Raw genomic sequence first — 24,448 nt, forward strand, 5'->3', positions numbered from 1 at the left:
AAGTCTTGTTTACCCGTCACTTACTTTTTCATGAGCTCTGCAATTCTTTGGCATTCTTCCTTATCATAAAACCAAATCCCATATATGGACACTGTAAATGCACATCAAACACAAACTATGAGCATCTTCTCAAACAGCAGTTCTACCTGGTAGATATTTAAAAGTGACCTGTAAAGGAATTTTTAAGTTTATTTATGCTTTCCCCATCTATAAACATGACACCTCAGATCCTCCAAATTCAAAAAAAGATCAAGGGCATATCTCTAAGGATGCAAATTACAGGCTCTTGAACCTTCAGTTAAGGCAGAGGTATTTGATCCTTTTCTTCAGAACACTAAACTTGAGGTTTTTTCCTTTGAAACCTTTTGTTCTCTCATTTTTTCAGCTGTCATATCATATCTTTTAGATTTCAGTGGCTAGTATAGTCCAGGTAGTGTTGCACCACACGTAAGCAAGCAAGATCTGATTTAGTTTTCAACAATGTTCAGGTCTATCCTATATATCATCAAAGTTGCTATAGTATGAACTCCCTGTAAATTTCCTGTAATGCTGCTCATTATTTTCACCACCAAAGAAGTAATTATCTGTAGCCAATCCCAGTATAGAAAATCTATATCTAAGTTCAGACCTCCACTAAAGTAAGTGCCTCCAGCTTTGCCTAGCCATGACAGATTTAAATTTACTAGTAGTTCAAGATTCTCAAACATACGCACTGCTAATGAAACCATCATTATGGTAACAGCCATGATGGAACTGTAGTTAGTGCAAGTTCCACAATCATCATAAAGAGGGAGCTTTTTTCCACTCTCAACCATGTTACATAGCTCTGGTAAGATAGCCTGGGAATAAATCTACAACACAATCTCAAAACAACCTGTCCACATCTGTCAGGGTAACAGTCCTAGTTTTAACCTCAGGCACAAACCTGCTGTATGAATATGAAGGGAGAAGCACTTAAAAGGTTAACATGGATCTTCCCCTCTCTATTACCTTGTGTAACATCCATGTTCCCTTTACATGACATGGTAGCTAACACGTAGCTGCCACATTTCTTTCCCCTTTCCCTTCCTACCATGCTGCAGGCAAGAGTTTTACCTTCACCTAAGAAATGTCAATTGCTAATATGTCTTAAGATCTAGCCCCTACTATGTTTGATTATGAAGGGGCATAAGTACCTGCTTAAAAACAATTGCAGCACTGACCCTGATCATGTAGTATTTCCTTATATTTGCAGAATCCAGAAGCAATCGCTTCTTCAATTCCACAGAACCAAAACCATGGCATATGAAGTATAAGTTTGCTTTGTTGATGTTTGGAAAGAAAACAAATGCACAGCTGTTTGTAAGACACAAATGTAATACTTATCGCTATTCCCCCTCAAATTTTCAGCTGTGTGTTATCTTCTACATAGCTAAAAATGGTTCAGCTATTTAATACAGCATACTGGTGAAAAGCCTAAAAAATCCACAAACCAACAGCTATCCTGCAGACATATAAAAAATAACTTCTAAAATATGTACAGTCTTTTTTATGTTTAACTTTTGGAAAGTGTGATTGACCTAAAAGAAGGCGAGCAACATAATATGCAACAGTGATTCTATAGATGGGCAATGTAAAGAGCTGATCTGAACTGCAGAGTATCAGTTTTGTAACATAGATTATTAAAACATGCATTTATATTAGACATTAATATTCTATCACATTCCAGTAAGCATCCAATAATAAACTGCAAACCTGCACAAAAGCATATGAAGAATTCACAAGGCACCAAAGCACCAACCTATTACGCAAAACTACATATCTTTGTGACGGAACATATTTGAAAACTGTAACTCTGTAGCCTTCAATGCAACAACACAGCAAGCAGACCGAAAAGCCCAGACAAGTCAAATTTGGTTTAATCAAGGTTCTTCTTTGTTATAAAAGAATCTCCAGTGCAGAAAAATATTGATGAAACTTTGGCCATCTGCTCCATCTTGTCTTTCTTTTTTTAATGTCTGCCACAGCTGGTGGCACCACCAATATGCAAGATGGGTTGAACAGCTTCACCTTTTGGCCAATTGATCAAACATGTCACAGACTATTTATGAATACCTAATAAATTTGAAAACTGACAGTCCTATGAAAATAACTGCAGTGCTTCTGGCCATTAGCAGTTGAAAGATTAGAATCAAAAGCAGGAGCAAGCTAGTTTACCTCAACTCAGTGACAAACACAAGTAAACTGTCTGATTACCATTGTAAAACACCATTTCAGCTTTTACAGCACTACAGCTAATATTTTGAAATACAATTCAAACAAATGCACACCCATTTCAGATCATGGAACAAGGACACTAATTACTGCCTGTCCCACCAGACCACCACCCAATAATACACCACAATACACCAAAGCTTCTTATCTGAAGGTTCAAGTCATGATACTGCAGATCAACAGACCTTTAGCCTAGATGTTAACTGAGCTTCAAACCATCTACCCACTCTTGGTTTCTCACCTCAGTTAAATGATACTTTCAACCAGGCTAGGAAGCACAGCTGAAAGCAAGCTAAGACCAAAACCCGATATCCTCTGCACTTACGGCTCACCCGCTCAGTAATGAAATCTGCCAGAAGTGGACAGTCCTCCTCTTCTTCCTTCCACACTTCTCCCATCTGTCCAGAACAGATGAACGCTTCCAAATACACTGAGAAATAATCACGATGTACCCCAAGCTCCTTCATGCATTGGAGAACAAGGTACCAGTGAGAAGGCAGTAACTTGATGAAAATTTGAAATAACCAGGTATCTAAAGTACACTAACATATGTTTTCAAATTGGATGCTTATCACCTCGAGAACTATGGCATAAATTCACACTACAGTAGTATATTCTGCTATAATCTACATTTAAGGAAACAAAACTGTAAATAGTAGTAGTAAAATGGGGTAGTAAAGTAGTAGTAGTAAAAATGGGTATTAATGGCCATAGTCTTGGTTAATGATGAACACAAAATGGCAAATAAAAAAAAAAGTTATGTGTATGATAACACATAAGACCCCAGGACCACCACAAGAACCTACAATGACTACAAACTGCAACTGGCAAGCTAGGAACCTGGCATGCTCTCCACTAATAAAAACTACGCAGACGTACAGTACAAATTTCACTGCAAGATTTCACCAGTATGAAAACACTGCATGTCTTATCAAGATTAAATCCAAACAGATCACTTTTATCAGCCTTCCATCTCTATCAGACTGTTTGACAAAAAGGAAATCCTGATCTAAGTGTCATCTGTAGGGTGGTAATTTCACTAAAATGTTCACATGTTAAAAATGAATCATGATTCAGCGGAGGCACAACTGAATCACTATACAGCAGATGCACAAAGCAAGTACTTCTGCTGCTGCACAAAAGAGGAAATATTAAGTCACTTTTAGGCCCAGCTTTAGCTACACAGTTATTCAAGAAGAGATTATTGTAAAAAAGAACAGAAGGAAAAACAAATCAAAGTCAAGTATCTTCTGCTAACCAAGTGAGCCAGCTACCTAAAAAGCACCTAATAAAAGCCCAATAAGGAAAGCTACATTTATACTGACAAAATGGTACACAGCTATTCATACACTTTCAATAGCTCCAAAGTAATTTACTAATTGAAATGAGATTTAGTAATGAATCATTCACATTAAAGAAAAAAAAAAAAAAAGGCACCAAAGTTATGATGTTGTTAACAAGATTACACAAAACTAGAAGGATATAATGCAGCTATCAAATCAACAAGATACAATTAATATTGAATGGGAATAAGCTAAATAAATTACTTAAGTAATCTAATGTTAAGGGATATCAGTCTTCAGAATGTTTAGAATTTGAAAAAGGTCTGTTACTCATAAATAAAAAATTAAAATCTAACGAAATCTGTGAAGCTCCTTTAATATAGCTCAGTGATTGAATTTAAGGAAGTACACTATTTAGGTTTTAAATCATGACTTCAGAGCCAATTCTACAGCTTCTGCCTTACAATTTTCATTTTTTTGGCTACAGATTTCTCCTGTCCTCACAAACACTAGAGCACTCGATACTATTTATAAGCAGAAGCTGACAGCTGCTATCTACCAGAATTATAGATGACAATTTCTAACCTCTCAAAATCTGAAACTTTTATTTATTATGATGATGAAGAATTCATCAACTTTCATAATTCACATTAAGTATCCTGTTAAAAGGGAAGGCATTTCTCTAGGATTATTTATTTTAGTCTTCATTTGTCTAGCTTCAACTTCCAGCTATTAGATTTTCATCTTCTGGATAGACATTTCCATTACCAAAGTCTTTCCATTATCAAACTACCTGTAGCACATTATTTTAAAGCTATTGCTCCACAGACTGTCTACAGTATTTAACCATGGTAAAAATAAATGTAACAATATCATAACTACTGACTAGAGACTGTCTGTACCTAGATACTGTTTTACGCTCACTGGTATTAAAAATAAACAAATACATAAAACTATTCTTTGATTTTAATGTTTTATTCTTGATATCAAGCTTCTTAAGGAACTTTATCCTCTATGTATGGCCTAGACTCCTGCTCCTGAATATGTATATCCACACTTGGCTATATTAAACAGCAGTTTCTCTACACACATCTTACGAGGTAGCCAGAAACCTTTATGTTGGTCATCTTTTCTCTCTGCTGTAATGTCTGACTATTCAGCAAACTATCAATGCTTTCATTTCTTTTCCTAGCACTTTCAGAATATTGCAGCTTCCATTTTTCAGGACCTACCGAAAAAAGAACCAAAGTAGGTCATATTCACAATGATAATTTTTCATCTACAAGTTGTTAACTTAAAACATGAATTAAAGCATGCCATGTTGATTCTGTGCTCTTCTGCTCCAGTGCAGATGTAATCCCTTTGTCACTGATACCATCTTTACAATTACAATATAGGCATATGATGTTCCTTCCCCTTTGCTCAGCTCCAGTAGTGAAGGAGACTTGCCTGTTGACGGTCTACGCCCTGCTCTACAGCGTAAAGCAAGAGAGGACTACAACAAAGGAAAGATGATATAAAAACCCTGCAGCTAAGGCAGCTGCACACTGTCTTGGCAAGCTGAATTCCATCTCTGACACTGCCTCAGAGATATTATGCAATGATACGTAAGTTGTGAAATGTCATCTTAAGTGGCTGTCACTGACTGCGTATGCTACATTTCCCAGTGTTAGATTTGAGGCCCTAAACCTCAGTCTAAGATTTGAATGCATAACCTGCAAAAACACCAGCTACTCATAATCACAACTGAAGTCCTTATGAAGTGGGTTTGAACATATGAATGATGTTGGAAAAATTAGGTCTGAGTAAATAATGTCAGACATCCTACATTTAATTGATCTCTGCAATTGTAACTACTCTGCCCTAGGATCCCAATTTTTAAAATGGGAAGAATAATACTTCTACACTGAGCAAAGTACAACAGTTCAGTTTATTCATTATTTATCAGTCATTATACTGATTAGTATCACAGAAAACAACAAGAAAAAAAGCAATTAACAGTTCTGTCCGTAGCGCAGAACTTCAGCGGCATATAACAAAGCAACAGTCTGACATATCAGTAGTGATGAAAAAACAGAAATATTGAGTGGCTGCTCTTTACATGAATCCATTCAGACTATTTGATAACTGAAGCAAAGCCCTTATTACAAAAGAAGATGATAACATAATTTAAAATTTCATAAGCAAAAAAGAGAGATTGCACAAGCAGCCTTAATTGTGGATTTTGCTAGTTAGGAGTCTTAAAGTTATTTTAGTTCTTTACAGCCTTAAACTTCTTTCAAACACAACATTTTGCTTAGCTATTAAGATATTTAAAAACAAATCACTAGAAGAATACTAAATTTCCTATTATACCACCATATTGATGATGATGTGGCTCATCAACAATACTGGAACTTTTAGGTCTCTTGCTTCTCTACATTGTGTAAAGCAGTACAATACAAATTATATATTATTTGTTTTTAAATAATGGAAATTCAACTTAGAAAAATCCTGTTATTTCTGGAAGCTCTCAAAGAGGAACCAATTTTTCATGATGTCCCAGGCAATAAAACGTAAAGAAACTGAAGCAAGGCAAGAGTTTTTAAAGCAACAAAAAGCTGTATTTTGATATAAGCTTAACTTAAATTGTTAAAAGCTGCTGAAAAAAACCAACAATTTAAATAATCAAACATTTAGTTCTTTCATTTAAAAGTTGATAAGGCTCTTGACCTACTTACTTGGGGAACTTTTAATATAGACAGGGAAAAAGATAACTTTGTATTTCCATTATTTCAAATGTTTAAAACGTTACAGATGACAAACCATTCTATGATTCTATGATCAATCAGGAAAAAAAGCCAGTTACTAAAGAGAAAAGAATCCTTTTCATCTTAATGCAAACTGATGATCATACATGGAAAGTGAAAAAAGCTGGTTTTCAGCTTGACCAGTCAAATTTAAGAGAGGAGGGAACTATCCAAGCAGCTTTCTTAAAAAAGTAAAAAATAAAAAAAATCCCCAAATAACAAGAAAATGTACAACAACAAAACCCCTAATAAAATGCTCAAGCCCCTCAAAACCCCTTTCCCCAAAAGCATATGGTTTGACAGTGTGCAATGATTGGCAACACTTCCAAAGTCAAGAGAAAGTTCACCACCACCATCTGTTTAGTTGTGCCTGGAACTATGGCTTAAAAATCACCACAAGAAACAATTTTTTTGTTACTAGGATAGACCCTGAAATATCCCTGCCATCTTCTACCAGTCATGACAGTTGTGTTACAGACTTCCAGATAGACTCAGCAAATATCTGATTTCATGAGGCAAAAAAGGGACAACTTAGAGATGATGGATTGTTTATTAAATCATGCCTGTGGCTCTACTGTGATAGCCTGACTTCAGGCAGACTTTTAATCAAAATTTATCAGAAATTCTTTATGAAAAAAATGTCAATTCTGTAGCAGACATAAACAAGACTGCCCCACTGGAATGCCCCTTAAAAAGCCTCAAAGCTAACATTATGTCGGTACTGTCGGGAACTTTAAAGCCCATTGATCCATTTATTTCCATAAAACTCAGCAGATGTAAGAGTCCATCAGCAGGTTCTTTAGTTTTTGGAAAAGAGCCCAAAGGCAAACTGAATTTTCCAGATTTCCTTTAAAATCGCATTCTGTTGATGCTACAAGAAATTTTTAGTCACGACACAGGAATAGCATCTATGTTATGATCCATCTGGCTTTTAGTGCATTTATTTTTCCTCCGCCCACCACTGGTTTTCCAGTCACATCGCCTGACGTTGCATCATCAGTTCCAAATAATTTTTAAACCATGATGATGTATAACACTGAAATTAAGGCAGGAAGTCTGTAGATGCTAGACTATCAATTTCTAAAATAACAAGTTGTTCTTAATAAATCCTTTAATGTTATTATTTCTAAGTTGTTCTTAAACAAGAAGTGGTTCTCATTACTATTTCACAATAGACTTCTGAAATGTCCACGTCAGACTGGAGCTCCACTGCCTTTTATAACGGAAATGATTAAACAGTTTCACTCAAGCAGCGTAAAAGCCAAGTGAAGAGGTATTAAGAAAAACAAATGGTGGGTAAAAGAAAATTATATAAAAGAATGATAGACAATGACATTAGAAAGGTAAGTGAAGAAGTCTGCAGTAAGGCTACAAATTAAATCCAAATATCCTGAGTCAACAGTAGCATTCTTCCTATGAAAGAAATTCCATCAGAGAACGGCTCAGTGGAAAAGACACACAACTCTTCAACATCTGAAACTATCACCTGTGTTAGCTTACTCTATATTCTTTGCTAACTTTCTACAGCAAACCATTAAACATATATTCAACACACTGAAATTAAGCCAGGCCTTGATTTACAGGAATCATCGAACATATTACAAAAATGCCATTACATAAATCTGGCTCAATATATATTCATAACTTCTGCTAGCAGAAAAGCTTACATTAGCTTAACACTATCACCAGCAGAAGAAACAAGAAACCACACTCTCTCCTTGATTCTGCACATCACATTGTACCAACTAGCTAAAATCAATGAGAACTCTCCTCAGTCAAGAAGGGGACAACACTGCCTTTCCAACCTAGCAGAAAAAAAAAAAGAAAGTTTGCTTTATTAGAAAGAATAGGAAGAAGAGCTGCCTTCACCTTCTCAACTTTCAGCCCTTTTATTTCCATCCTGCCTTCCACTAGGTTAAGAAAAGCAGCAGCTTCTGTTATGTTTCTTGCAACTTCTGTTAACAGTTTTTGGTGAGTATCTGGGCTTTTACACCTGTAAGGATAAAATCTGCTCTACTGTATGTGACATACATGGTTAGTAAAGGACTCATCAGATTTGAACATCACGGTTTTTATTTATAGTTTAGTCAAATCTAAGAATATCTTCCCAATGATTTTTAAAATGCATCTCTGAGATACCTAGCAAAGGCCCAAGTACATCTCTAATTCCAGAGCTGTAATCAAGTTCAAATTATTTTCCAAACTCTACTGATTTTTCAGTAAAATGGATGTCCTGACTTCAGCTGGGATATTTAATTTTCTTCCTAGTAGCTGGTACAGTGCTGTGTTTTGGCTTTAGTCTGAGAACAATGCTGATAAGACACCAATGTTTTAGTTGTTGCTAAGTAGTGCTTGCCCTAAGTCAAGGACTTCCAGTTTCCCATGCTCTGCCAGTGAGGAAGGGCACAAGAACCTGGGGTGGGAGAGCACAGCCAGAACAGCTGACCTGAATTAGCCAAAGGGATATTCCATACTACATCTCATCATGCCCAGTACATAAACTGCAAGGAGTTGGCTGGGAGGGACTGATCACTGCCTGGGGAGGGGCTGGGTCATGGGTCATGAGCAATTGTACTCATAGTAGTATTAGTATTACATTGTACTTTAATAATTAAACTGGTCTTGTCTCAACCCACAGGTATTTACATTTTCCCGATTCTCCTTCCTATCACACTAGGGAGTGGGTAGGACAGTGAGCAAGTGGCTGCATGGTACTTAGTTGATAGCTGGGGTTAAACCATGACTATAGAAAAGAAGGAAAAAAAGAAGGAAGAATATCTTAACCTCAAATAGGTATTTAATAGCATGATATTTTATTTATTCCTGAAACCTGATTTTTTTACTATAATCACTCTGAAGACCCGTCATCCCAAATGGTTTAATTCCCACAAAATTATGAATGACTTCAAAGAGGGCTTCAAAAAGGAAAATAAGCAACTTTATAGATGATGTTTCTAATTCTGACTGTTGTGATCTCATCTCTTATTTCTTCACTGCATACCTTCAGATCCTAAGTAATGGAAATATATTCGCAGATCTGGACTGAGTTCTTAAAAGTCTAAGCCGTTTGTATATATATACTTGTTCTTGTAACAAGTAACAGCTAAGTAATACCATAAGATTAACAGAATTGAAAAAATCAACTTCCTATTTTTCCATTTGTAAGCTCAATTTTCTCCAATTTGTAAGCATCATTTCAGAGGCAGGCTGTTTCTTAATTTTCCCTAAACCATCTCTATGTCTGAAATTGCTAGAAAAAGAATAAAAATATCCACATAGAAATAGGCAAAGGTAAAGTCAACTACTCCTCCTGAAATTTCAAATGTTTGATTTCATATTCACAGCATATCTTATGTTTTGCTTTTACTGATTTGCCACAGCCTGTCAACATGTCAAAGACAACACATTAAAAAGTTCTTCTCTACTACTCTGTAGCCTTTCATTCTCTTATGGTCAGCTGTTACGTTGCCTTCAACAACACCTGCTTATCTGTAGAGCTGTCTTTTGAAATTCTGATGTACAATTTTTAATGATACAATACAAATTCACATGCACAGAAGTGACTTCCACTGTTCCCACATAATGACAGGCAAACAGTAATAGGCTTACTCCAGTTGTGGGTAGGTTCATGCTCCACTCACAAGCTAAACCTCAGTAGCTGGCTACCCCTTGGACCCTTTATCGTTCACATATGGCCACTGCATTTTCACATGCTTGAAAACTGAAGGGTCATTACATTTAATCTTAAAACATATTTTATACATTTTTATTAATACTTTATGACCCACGCTTTTCTTGCCGAAGTTGCAACTTAGTAATTTCTTTCATGAAGATACAAATACAACCTCTTTGAGCTACCTTAATGTTTTTTTCTTTTGATTGCTGTGATTAGTTTTAAACATGTTTGTATATATTTCAAAATTTTAACTATAGGGGTTAGTCTTCAGATTACTACAAACATCAGCAGTTTACTAACTCTTCTGCTTTCTTGTAAACCAGACATTCCATGAGATTTTATGTATAGAGGGAAAAAAAGAATGTATTCCTGAGATCAAGTCTGTCACCAAGAAAATGCAATTGAAGTGGCAAGCATTTCCTTGTTTTAAACCTGTAATCCAACAGAAAAAAATCCCTACATTTACCAAACTCATTTTATATTAGCTGCTAGATATTTCGTGATAGCAGCACTGGGAGATACCCCACAATTCTGAATCCCTGAATATAGAATAGAGATAGATGTAAATTAAGTAAAAAATTGAAATTTTGCATGGGATCATTTTCATTACAATAATTGTATTATTTTAATACAAAAAGTAAAAGTGCGTATTTCATTTTGCTTCAGAAGTCAGCAGTACTTTACTAGTTCATGCAAGATACTTTAGGAATAAAACATCAGTAATCATCTTCTGGTTCTTCAGCCTATCCCCTCCTTCAGCTTTTAACTCTCTCAGGGGCAAATTTTAACCTCCGTTTTCTGTTTGAGAGAAAGGATGTACAAAATATTCATGTGAGAGAAACTAGAATAAAACTGGAAGAGAGATGACAACAACAAAAAAAAAAGCAGTAAAGAACTGCAGGAAGGCATATGATACCTTATATAAATATCCAATGTTACTTCTCTCCTTTTCTAATTATTATGAGATTTCATTAACCTTTGCATTGAGAGATGCTACACATTCCTGCGTAGAAGATTTAATACTGGATGTTGCAAAGCAAATAATATTGAAATTTTACAGGAAGGCAGTTCGCTTGACAAAGACAAAAGAATTGGTGGAGCTCATCAAACTGAAAGTCCATATCCTGTCTAAGACAATGACCAGCACCAGATGATTCACAGGAAGAATCTTCCTAGTCTCTTTATTGTTGACTTCTGACCTGAAGCATGTGTCTTACATCACTTACATTTTTTTTTTGCCCTGGCTACAGGATCTCTGGCTGGTTTTATTCATATAAATAATACCTCTGCTATGCAAAAGGATTACTGAAACAGGCTCCAACAGACCTAGCAGTATGTACATCTAAAACAGTGAAGCCAGCAGGTAAAACCCACTTCTTTTAAGATTGACTTTAAGCAATACATTATGATATGAAGACTTCACATTTCATTAAAATTTATTAAAGCAAGCTCTGCATTACAAAACCAACAACTGGGCTCCAGCTGCAACCATTAGAGCAGAGCAGACGGCAAATATTAAGCCCGATACTGTTAAGAGTTTGTATGCCAGTTACGACAAAAAAGCAACACTGCATTTGCAGCCTTAGTGGAATTCCACTGGAGCAGTTGTACCGTGTTTCTGTATAGAACACATTCCTTGTCCTTTAAAGGGTATGCTATCTTATACTTGAGAAGGGTTTCTTTCTTTTTGCCTCCTGTAATTGAAAAGTATTGTTTACTGCCGATTTAAGGCTTGTTTTGACGAAGAGAGAGCTGATGAGGCTCTCAAGAGCTTGTATTAAATCAATACTAGACAGAAGTGAGCAGCTTGTATATGCGCTGTGGGATACACTTGCTCACATATTTATCTTCCATGTTTTGAGAGAAGGTTACAAATATTTTTATATATATATACACACATATAAAAGAGTGTGAGTGAGCAAGCTCACATTCCATGAGAAGTTTTCTGGCTATGTCAGGAGTGAAGTCCACCCCCTACTAGACAAACCTATTTTTTTCAAACACAAGAGGATATTATCAGAGAAGTCTGTGCTGATATACAGAAACCAGAGATCGTCATGGCTCGGTGAGGTGATGAGCTGACGGGTGGATGGCGCCCATTATCTTCACTTCTCAATCCAAGTTTTCCTGAAAAACCACAGGGGGAGGAGAAGGCTCCAACTGAGCATAAGGCACAGAGGACAAGAAAAGGATTAGGAGTGAAGAGCAAGGAAAGGAAGAATAATGTAAAAGATACTGCAGAGGTTTCAAAGAGCTAGAAAATAGACTCTAGATTAAAAGACCGAGTTATTAGTACTTTAAAGAAACCTTCAGGTTTTAACTTTGAACAAGGCGATTTTATAAAGTAACTCTGAAGCAAGAAACAACTCACCAAAAGGAATTTACCTTTACTATATACAGAATATACACTCAGGTTCAGCTCTTTCAATTCTCCTTGGAATTTTAAAATGTTTCAAGCCTTTGTTCGACAAGCGTATCACCCGCTACCCAGCCACCAGCCAGGGGAACCTGAAACGAAGTATAAGGGGAAGCTGGTGCATGAAACTCAGCTTAACTGCTTCTACATCAAGCCTGGAGGTAAGACAACATTATCCAGTTGTGTGCATGCAAACTGTATTGGTTATCTACCTGCTGGGATAACTATTCCATTACTATTTAAATACAACAGTCTGTATAATATATGAAACTACAGTAATAACTTATAGTAACAGTTGTGGATAATGTACTGTTAAGTGCTGTGTGTGCGATTCCACTACCACAGGATTTAGATAAGTCTCAAACCTGTGGAGTTAAGTAGATCAATGGCTTCTCTTGGTAATATATTCTTTTGAAAATCCAATGAACATCACTTTCCCACTTCACTTTGATAAAAGAGGGAAAACAAACAAAAAAAAAAAGGTATAGGCATAAGGAACAAGAAAGAAAAAGGGTTTTTGTAGAGAAAAAGCCTGAGAAGTTTAAAATACACAAAAGCTCAAAATATTAAATGCATCCCTGTGTGTGTGAAGGGACTAATCTGAAAAGGGGGTTACACATGAGATTGCTGAAAAACAACTAGCTCTGTAATATTTGCATTTGCAGAAGAAACATGCAGGCACATTTACACTGACCTGGAAACATCTATCGTTTTATGCTATACAAGGAGGTGTGTATGAATTAGAGGGTATACAGGTAGTCACATGAAGATAACCTCTTAAAAAAAAAATTATCTGTTCCAACTTGAACTCTAGAGCTTTACTGCATCATATGCCTATCTTATCTTGAAGAGATGTCTGGAATTTCCAGCACTGGCAGTACACCCTCAGCAGTAAATGTCCAGGCAAGCTAAAATGTTGCTTATATGCTAACATCCATAAATGGGAAACGAAGAACTGTGTTTAGCAGATATATGCAGTATTCTACTCTCATCCTATGCAGAAACTCATCTACAACTGCAGGAGGCTTGAGATGCGCTTTTAATTCTATTCCATATACTTTCTTTACCAATCTGTTTGCTCAGGCAGGGATAGAATTCCTCCATACACAAAATAATTGCCAGCCATCAAAAAACCCTACATAGCTTTCTTATCTTAGCTCCTTAGCTTGTTTCTTCTCACATGACATATCGTTTCTCTCACATACAGATTGGACTCCATCATTCCACAAAACTGCATGTTAGGATTACTGCACTTTTGTTTTTTATCACCTTCATCACATACCAGAAACACACCATTAGAGCAAAAAGATGGCTGCAGTCATCATAGTTACAGTTGTAAAAAGCTACTTTACAAATGCAAAGCATTCTAAATTGTTTTCTTTGCTCAAAGACTTCTGCAACTACCAAATCTTCAGGGTACAAACCATCAGGAAGAAAGAACAAAAATGTCCTTTGAGGAAAGTCTGAATAGAAGTATCTGTGCTGAACTGGGTGGGGTGGCAAGGGACATGGGTATCACCTATCAAAACTTGTATCTTAATCTTAAGGCCTTCACAACTGGCATGTACAACTTCCACTGAAAAACATACATCATATTTACAGGAAAATATAAATAATAAAGTAACCTGCAAAAAATAAATTTAGAAATACTTATTAGTCCAAATAATTTTGCCTTACAAACAAAAACCAAAACAGGGTTATTACAATTTCTCCTCTGTTTTATGTTCGGGTTTTTTTCATTTGAACCCTAAAAACCTACATCACAGAACTACATTTACTCTCCACAATAAACACACACACACACACAATCCCAAATGACCTAGTAGAATTAACCAATAACAGCTAATTCTAGAATAACATTAATAATTTAGTTTATTGGCTGGGGCCTCTGCAGGTCATTTATTCTAGCCTTCTCCTCAAAAAAGGGATAGCTTCAGGAAGATGGAGAGTTAGGAGAAGAAGAAATTACGATCAACTACAATTTACCACAGAAAAGTATATTCTATGGCACTTTTTCAGTCAATCTATTTTTTAAGCAATTTGCATACTCCTTTACAACAAATTCTCCTGTCCCTTTCGCTATGCTAAAAATCCACTCCTGTTTCCGTAGACTTTAGTTACAGATTTCAAAACCAGGCATAAACTCTAGAACAGGCAAGCTCGCTAATCGCTAGACAGCAAGATCATGATCCCCAATCTTAAGATTCACCTGCTTTGAGTCAGCACCACTGCATGCCCATCAACACCCAACTGCAAAACTGCATTTAGTTGTGCCATCATGTTATAGTAATATTTTTATATTTCAACAGGCAAGCGCTGAAGATTTTTAGGCACCCTTGAAAATTAAAATGAGACGAAGCACAAAAATCTAAATCTATAAATATACCTATTTTATCTTTCTATTTATACAAATGCAAATTAATATCTATACCATTTCAAACGGGCAATTCATTTTTTTTTCAAACATTCCAAAGTAATTTTTACCATCTTCTTAGCACATTAAAATCATTAGCAGATTGAAGTACAGCCCACAAAGAGAGGAAATGATATGGGAAATGTAATAGGAAATAAGTAATGCTTTTATATATGCTTTTATAAACGCTTTTATAAACTGGTTTAGGACGAGATAATTTCTGATTGTAGGTACAGGGAAGTCAGTAAACTGAGCGATAGACAGCATCTCACATGAAAAAAAAAATTACTGTCACTATGCATCTGATAGGCAAGTTTCTTCCTACTCCTATTTATTTGCTTCTCAAGAAAATTTGCACATGATCAACTATAAAATAGTTAAGTTGGAGACAAACTATAAAACAGGTTTTTGAAATAAATAAATGCATGCCACAGGACAAAACTCATGCTGCAACCTTCATTTTCTGGGTTTAGAATCAACTTTTACTACAACTTTAATGTATTTTCAGTATGCATATTTTCCTTTTAAATTTATAAAAGGAAAACAGTATCTATGCTTAACAGTGTCAGCATTCCAATGCTCTCAGCAAAACTGAGGTTTCACTTTGAGGTCAGTAACACCCAGGGAAGATAACTGTGACCTCTGCTGCTACTCTGTCTTGCTGGATGCCTGATGAATTTTCATAAGGCTGATTAGAGGACAGAGAGTGGAATGGGAAGAAGGAGGAACTATTTGTTTATTTCTCTGAGACAAAAATGTCTCCAAGGACAGAACCTCAGGTAAACCACAAACATTCATATTCTGAACAAATGGCAGCAGTCAGTCCAGGCAGGCCTTTAGAAAAAAAGCTTTAGCCAAATCTGCTTAGCAAACAACAGGCTAAGAAGAATGTAACTCTAACAAGGGCAAGGTCGTTCTGCCAAAATGCCTTCGAATTTCTATAGTATGAGCTTTCACTTTTCAAACACTTTTGTTCCAAGCGGACATTTTTCTGAGTTTTAAACTACAGAAGTATTTTCTTCAACAAAACCTGCAGGTTCTAGCAGGCCGGAATAATTATACTGCAACCAAACTTAACCTCAGAACAACTGTTTTTAAGTTATTCAGCTGTGACAAAAACATTGTGTTTTGCTTAAAGAAGCAGCAACAGAATGCCATGGAGCATTCATGAACCAGCAGATCACTAAATTTAAAGAAAAATAATATGAATTGAATGAAGTTAAAACATTTAAAGATATCGGTTTCAAAATCCAAGAAGACCAGTGAGCATTTGGGGAATAACTGATTAAATACACATTTCAATTTACTGCATTCATCCTGTTGGGTTTTTTTTGTTGTTGTTGTTATTGGACTAGATACTGTGTGTTGGCAGGTAGGAGGCTAACAAATAAGGCTCTACATTTTAAACTGACCTTTCTACCAACACCAAAAACTAAACAGAAACTCTATTACACCATAAAAATAAAGCCTGGGATATCTACTTTGCCTGTCTCAACAGAAACAATTGAGGACGTAGTTGTTTACTGGTCAACATGAGAATCTAAATATATATGCAAATTTAACCACCAAACGGCTGGTTTCATTTTCAAACAAAAACACATTTCACAGGAAAGAAGATATTTAAAATATTGAATTACAGAATTATAATGTAGTATATACTGCAAACATTTCAAGGTAAAAAAGATACTATAATATCCAAAAGAAGATTGTTTCTCTTGACATATTCATTTTTACATTATCACTCAAATTCTATTACTGTTGTTTCCTGCTTTCCCTTAGGAAGTAAACTTCTAATAGTCTTTAAACTAAGACATCCTTTACAAGAGGAACACTACTTGCAGGGTCAATGGGTCTCCAGAAATGCCTACAGAAGTGGGACACTTGTTGCCCATTTAGTTTTTATCAGGATGTATTTATTTAGAAGGGTGAACTGAAATGAGCCACAATCAGTCTCCAAGAAGATAAGTTGTTCTATTTGAGAGGGCTCTAGGGTACTGTAACATAGAATTTAAGAATCAAAAATAATAGTTTGAGAAATTTTTGTGCATAAATAATTCTGACCTACAGGGAAAAAAACCCAACAACCACCTACAAACCCCCTCAGCCCCAAAAATATCATGCTATTTCTTTAGGCAGGTGGCAAACTTCCCTCTCCATACCATCTCACCTACTGAATGTTTTTGCAGTGTGGGAATATAGGAAAACAATACTAAATTTTCAGGCTTCTGATAGACAGAAAATGAATTTAACCAGTAATTTACAGTTAAGCCTTTTTTCTGAACTATGTCATATTAATCACATCAAGTCTTAAGCAACAGGTTCTAAATATTGGTTTCCACAGTAAATATCACCAAAAATTAAGGAAAAAAGTAGTAATTATGTAGTTAATGTTATTCAAATATAAAACTCAGGAAATTTTTTAAACACTTTAAATCATTGGATGATCTAAACAGAAACAGAACTACTGTCCTGCTCTCAGAAAGAAAGCATCTAAAATTGCAGGTAACAAATTTAAAAGTCACACTTAAAATACCATTGATCCATAAACCTTCTGTTTCTTGGTGGACAAGGATTTCTGCTGGCATTCAAAACTGTAATTTGAGCTCCTCTCCTGGCTTTAAAACAAATAACCCTAGTTCTAGCCTAACAGATTTCCCAAACTAAACTTTTCCACGAAATAGTGGGTCAGTGCAAACATTAACTGCAATGGATCCCAAACCCAGCCTGAAAAATCCTGGGATTAGACTGTATGTGTCTGCAACACAGTGTTTAGACAGTATTTCAAATTTACATGACCAAGATCATATGGAACAATAAAAGAAATACAAGAAACAATATAGCAAAAAGTAGGGGAAAAGAAATCATTTAAAGTATTCATAAAACTTACATTTATTGTGTACAATTTTGGAAAGCTTTTTCCATTGTCATCATATATTGGATGCAAAGCAATCTTTACAAAATAATAGCTATAACATGACAAAATGTTGGCAGACTTGTTGTACACAAGTACCACCTTTTCCTGCCAAGAGCAAAAGCATTTATTTTTGACTGTATGATACAGCCAGCCATAGATATTCAGCTGTACTGAAATTAAGTTGGTTTCAACAAACATTCAGAATATTAAAAGAAACAAAACACCAGGCAGGACTTCTTTATTGTTCCAAATGCTTGCTTTTGTATTTTTCTGGAATTTACACTGTTACAAACACCAAACATAAGTCCTGCTATATGGGAAAGCAATTATTCCAATTAGAGATACAGAGAAAACTCTGCTAGTTTTGTTGTATCTAATAAGAAGATATGTATGAAAAATAGAGTAAGAAGTAACCAAGTAAAACAAAAGACAACTTGTTTCCAGATCCTGTTAAATATTACTGCCAAACTGTCCACCATTTTGCCAAGTAAACAGCTACCACTGAGTACTCCTCATTAGTATCTGGAAGAAAGAGATAAAAATAATATTATAAGATTAGGGTCTAAAAAAACCCCAGTTTTGGATGAAAACTCCATTTAATAAGGAAGACGCCTGAAGCCTTAGTTTTGCAAAAATTATAAAAACAAGTTGTGTAATAGAGCAAAACACAAAGAAAGCATCCATATAGCAAATTCAAGACTGATACTCAGAATTGTGTTTAGGTGAGACCTGAGTGAAAACAGATACTTAATGTTGAGGAGGTTCCTTTATTTTAGGTAGCAAAGGCTTTGAAATACACAGTAAGGAAGAAAGAGCCAGAGGTATCTGCATCACAGCAGAGAAATCACCACACGAACTATCTGCAGGGACCTAAAGAAAACTGTTAAAGGTCAAATGAGTTGGTAAATAACTTTTCTTCTTGGATCTGTAATGCCAATTTGCTCTAGAAACCCAGATATTTCTATGAAAATCTGAGAAAATGACAGTTTTTCCTTCTGAAGTACCAAGACCTTCAGATTTCTTGAAGAACTAATGATTAAGCCTTTGTAAGGGTATTTAGAAGATAAGTAAGTAGGGGTAACATACTGCTGGAACACATACCTGATACTAACTGAAATCTTAAACCAGTGGATTTTTTTTACGAAAGCAAACATGCATCTCCTCTCATACAACAAAATTTACCCATGGTTACATCCAACAGCTAAAAATCAGACCCACACATTCAGGCTGAAGATAACTTTATAAAACTACGGACTGGAGAGCCTGTTGTTTCTTTTTTCACGGTTGCACTCAAAGGAATGATACAGTAAAGAGTACCACGATGTCGAGAAGCTATCAGATCTTGTGGCTGAGAGATCCTAAATTGAAAGAAAGAAAGGTGTTACTTTCAACATTGTCACTGGCAAATTGTAGGTATTGTAGGCTCACCCCAGCCAGCAGCACAGGTCCACACAGCTGCTCTCTCCCTTCCCCTCAATGGGATGGGGAGAGAATCAGAAGAGCAAAAGTGAGAAAACTCACGGGTTTAAGACTAAAGAGAGTTTAACAGGTAAGGCAAAGCTGTGCACACAAGCAAAGCAAAATAAGTAATTCATTCACTGCTTTCCATCTGCAGACAGATGTTAAGCCATTTCCAGGAAAACAGGGCTTCCTCATGTGTAATGGTCACTTGGGAAGACAAATACTGTATATCCAAACATTCCTTTTCCTCCTTTTCCCCCTGGTTTTATTACTGATCACAATATCATCAGGTCTGGGGTTTCCCTGTGGTCAGCTGGGGTCAGCTGTCACAGCTGTTTCCCCTCCCAAGTTCTTACGTACCCCTAGACTACTCACCGGCAGGGCAATGTGAGAAACAGAGAAGGCCCTGATGCAGTGCAAACACAGTTCAGCAGTCAATTAATCTAAAAGAACCGCTGCCTAGACAGAAAAACCCATAAAAGTAGCCATCTCCATTTTGCTGTTGCACAACTAGCCAAGAAGCCCTTGACACGGGCCCACTGCTCAGAGCTACATGTTAGTACTTACATTTGAGACCCTGAAAAATCTAAAATTCTGACATCTCTCAGTGAACAAATAGCGTACATCCCTCAAAGCCCCCAGTTTTAATCCTAACTACAAACCAATCACAGTTTACATGTAGTAATCAGACTAAAGACCATCTTCCTTCATGTCAGCAGTTATGACAACTTCTAATTACTCTTCATACCAACTGTCTCACAAAAATGAAAAATTAATAGATCAGATTTCAGAAGGTAGATTAGTTATACATATATAAACTCCTAATGGAATTTCAAAAGGAGATAAAAAAATATTACATACACACAGGAAAGACTTCAAAATCAGATGGGATAAGCAGGTCTCATGGTACTTAAATTCCTTATGTCTCGTCTAGTCTATGTTAGCCTGAAGATGTCTGCATCACTTTCCAGTTTCTTTGGGAATTTCTTTTTTTTGTCAGCATATCAAATACTTGCAAAAATAGAAGTTTCATTTATGTTATTTAAAATGTCATTTCTCTATTGTTTCTACCACACAGTGTGCGTGAACAACAGGATTCCCTCTTGATATACCTTTCAACTCCCAATTAGTTTACGCAGTAAAAAGGTCTAGCAGATTATCAAACTGGGCTGCTTTGTATGCCACAAATTTCCTCTGCTTTTACTTCATCCAGAGGGAACACTTCTGCACCACAGTTTACATAAAACATTTTTTGCAGTCTTCTTTTATGCATCAAGCACAAAGCTTAGATTGTACTGCAGCTCTGCTTCCAAGTACAGATATAAACTGTGTATTTATAACTGCTCATTCTCATATAATTGCACATTGTAACAGTCTGCATGTATATCTGCATGTAAAAGAACAGTTTTCTCATGTCTGCCACGTATTTCTGAGTTTGCCTGACACTTGCTAATTCTTGTATAAAGATAATCATGCAAGATAAGCACAGAGCCCAAAGTAATAGCTTTGTCTTTCATCAGGGTTTGAATTAGGCTCAACACTTACGTTGTTAAGAATTAGCCCTAATAGTCAAGAACAGAATGCTACAAGGACAGTATTTTGGAGCTACAGCAGAAGGCAGGGTTTGAATTTGCTGCATTTGTCTATTTTTATGCAGAAAAAAAAGACTACAAATATTACTCCAACCAAGCAGTAGATCTGCTTTACAGCAATACTTCCTAGCACTTACTAGGATATATTCAGAACACACAAAATATCTCTGTGAGTCTCTAAGCCCACCACATATACACAACCATAAAAGTCTTCTATTTGTCAGTTAACTGAAGGGATTCCTGTTACACACATTCTAATACTTTCTTCAGAGTGACATTTCAGGAAGCACTGAACAAAAGCTTCTTTTTCAGCACCTCAAAAAGCAAAATGCATTCCTTCAATTGTAACTGTTAACCAGCTAGTTTCTGCCCTTGAAAGCTGCAGTCTAACCATTTGGACTGCTGTAGCCAAGAACAGACTCTGAAGAGGTGCTAACTCCTTTAGTATTTAACCCAACATATCACGCACTTACATCTGGCATTTCTGTACAGTAGGAATGGGTCCTGCAGCTGGAAATCGAGGTCTTTAGTAATTGGTTCTGTTCGATTTTCCATGCTCAGTCTGTTCATAATTGTGAAACCATGCCTTGGAGAAGCTGATCTGAAAATTATCAAGTAGAAATCACATTAAGGAAAAAAAGAAATTACTAGAATTTTTTCATTGTATAGTTCTCCAAAATTGTCCAGGTTTTTTTTTTTTATTATTTCTAAAGAGATGATAGCTTTGTTTTGTTGCCAAGGAAGTAACAACAGACTCTTGCAGTGTTTCGTGCAATCCTTTTAATTATGTCAAAACCCTAAATTATGCATCAGAAATAACAGAAGCACCGCTGGTCTCACAATAGCTATGGAGAGTATGCCATGCCTCCGGTACTACCATTTGACACCAATTGATTTAGTCACAGCATACTAATATCTCCATGTCCAGTTTTCACTTCAAGTTATAAGGCCTACAACTTCCGAATAGGCAAGATGTTACAAAAATCCCCTTTGTCCTAGACCATTAGCATCACATTACCCAACCACCACCCACCCTGTAGTTTCTCACTGGAGTAGAAAACAGCAAGCAGAATGATTCAGTCATGGGCCAGAGCAAGTATATTTTTTAATGCTCAGGTTAACAATTACAGATTACAGTCATTCCAGACAGGATTTTCCATGCCATCTGAAGCACAAGAAAAAAAACGAGGGTGGTTAGAAACTGGAACAGGTTGCCCAGAGAAACTGTGGATGTTCCATCCATGGAAGTGTTCAAGGACAGGCTGGATGGGACTTTGAGCAACCTAGTGCTAGTCTAGTGGAAGATGTCCCTGTTCATGGCAGGCAGGTTGGAACTGGATGATCTTTAAAGGCCTCTCCAAACCAAACCGTTCTATGATTATATGACTCTAAATAATTCATGGGGATTACACTTCAGGTCACTTACATAACTTTCATTGCTGTCAGCTGTTAAACTTATCATGATCCTGACAGGAGACATTACTTTCAAAGCAAGTATGACAATAAAGGAAAAGATGATAGCTAAACGTTTTTTAAAAATGCCATCTCTGGTAATTGCTGGTGTTTGCATTTCTCTATGCTATATAAAGCACAGGAACCTACATTACAGGACTGGAATCAATGGAAAATTAAACCAAAGTGAAACCCTTATCAAGCATCCTTGCTTGCAACAGTCAGTAGTTTGCCTAAAACAAAACAACAGCCCTCTTCCACTGGTGTTAATCCAGTTAGAAATCTGGTTTTTTGACCACTCCTCAGAATTCGCAAAGATGAGATAGGTGATAAAAAAGTCAGCTCAAGTAAAATGGTCACATTACTTTCCACTGTTACAACAGCAATGAGAAGCAACAAAGGCAAGACTGGTGGTCTCCAGACTATGGTTTGTTGGCAATGTCTTTTCCAAAGACTTCATGACCTTCTTCAAAGCCACAGAAAATGAAAGTTAAAACTGAAAGGGAAGGCAATGTGTGATGTTACTCACAGCTCACAACCTTTTTCATACTGCTGCCTATAGGGCAGCCAGGGTAGCAATCTCTGCTGTAAATGGAAATTTCCTCAGGCAACAAAAAGAACAGTGAAAGATCACAGATGCTAGAAGTGCCAGGTTACATGCTGTCAGCTCTGGAGTTTTAAAACCAGCATACCAGAGAAATATACTGCTTTTGTTTAGCCACCTCCATCTACTGCTGGCACAACTAAGGGCCAGTTCTTTCCTCATGTGGTGGTAATTATAACAGCATCTTGTCTCCACTTACCTGAAAGCAGCTTAGAAAAATTACTGATGATGATTTTCACTGCTGGTACAAAATTGCTCAAAAGATTAAAACCAGCATTCTCACTTCACACAAAGCCTATGGTCTCTTGAACTCCGTCACTTCACACATACATCTCTCACCTTCTCAAAACAATCTCTGGCCTTCTTGGTTCTCCTACCAGCTCCTCATCAACATAAATGTTGAAGAAGAAAGTTCATGTTTTGGTGTCCTGTCCCAGCAGCTACTGCAAGATCTGATTAATGTATTATTTTCTGATTTTAACAACAGTCACAGGCAAATGCTGGGGCACTAACTTGAAAACTCAAACATAGTGTAGGCTTCACAACAGATCTAACATACATGCTAGAATAAATGGTATAACCAGTGCCTTGAAAAGCCACAACTAGAGCTGCTACTAAAAGAAAACATTAAAACAATCTAGAATGTTTAATTAAATATGCGTGAAAAATGAATGATCAGATGCAAGCTGTATTAAAGTTCCCTAAGTAGGGAACACAATACTTCCACTAGTTCTACAATTCTCTTACTTTAAGGAATATCATTATTTATTTCACTAATTAAAACAACGTAACAGATTCCTACGGTTTACCCGTATTGAGATTTAAATCACGCTTGTAAGTCTTATCCAAATACAAGGTGATGTCTCCTTCCCAGTGTTTTCTTCCCCACATTCACTTCTGCCAATTTCAGTTTCTTTTCACCCCTGACAAGGAGGAGTATATCATTCATGCAACCACGGTCTGTCTTAGCCAGCTTTTCTATATCCACAGGTTTCATTTGCAGACATGAACCAGTAAATCCTCACCTTGTGTAAACAAACAGCGTTCCCTCCACATCAGTCTTCTCCTGATGAAAAGGAAAGTTAAGAGAATTGAAATCAAGGACACTTTTTGCTAGACATCAGTGAGCCCCCCTTTCCCACTCTTTTACCAATACCGTCAGTTACATCTCTCTCATCTAAGCCACGAAGAAATAACTAAACCCAACTTCACTGGCTGGTGGCGAGAGGCTAGAGATAGCACAGGTCACTGTGCAGCTGACCCAAGCTTTATGACAAGATATGAAGAGGCTAAAGGCTCGACATCATGAGACTAAACACTGTGCTGGATTAACGCCCTGCTACACCCAAGGGGGATCCACAAGTCAGGGAAGGGATTTTCCAAACAGTGCCTACCCTCAAGTGCAATGATTGGGATGGGTAAGGGGAAACTACATAAAAAAGGGAGGTTGTGCAGGTTCTCCAAATACAGGTCCTAAGCCCCACCATCAGAACAATCAAAGAACCACCTGCAAATAGCCAGCATCATAGAATGGTTTGGGTTGGAAGGGATCTTATCATCCAGTTCCAATGCCCTGCCATGGGCAGGGACACCTT

At 36.6% G+C, this 24,448-nt stretch overlaps 2 protein-coding genes across 2 annotated transcripts in view; one reads left to right on the forward strand and one right to left on the reverse strand.

The window, feature by feature from the left end:
* Positions 1-21,330, reverse strand: part of DCP1B (decapping mRNA 1B) — a 41,936-nt gene extending 20,606 nt beyond the window's left edge. Inside the window, exons 1-3 of the mRNA XM_080614963.1 lie at positions 21,271-21,330; positions 12,387-12,509; positions 25-91 (exon numbers count right to left, since the gene is read on the reverse strand). Coding sequence (XP_080471089.1) covers positions 25-32 — 8 coding nt within the window. The 5' untranslated portion in view covers positions 33-91; positions 12,387-12,509; positions 21,271-21,330. The remainder of the gene's footprint in view (positions 1-24; positions 92-12,386; positions 12,510-21,270) is intronic.
* CACNA1C (calcium voltage-gated channel subunit alpha1 C) overlaps positions 12,449-24,448 on the forward strand; it is a gene marked incomplete at both ends in the record, with an annotated part of 484,825 nt that continues 472,825 nt past the window's right edge. The window contains one exon of the mRNA XM_080614946.1: positions 12,449-12,578. Coding sequence (XP_080471072.1) covers positions 12,449-12,578 — 130 coding nt within the window. The remainder of the gene's footprint in view (positions 12,579-24,448) is intronic.

This window comes from Psittacula echo (assembly GCF_963264785.1).
Source record: "Psittacula echo genome assembly, chromosome: 1".
Taxonomy (NCBI): Eukaryota; Metazoa; Chordata; class Aves; order Psittaciformes; family Psittacidae; genus Psittacula; species Psittacula echo.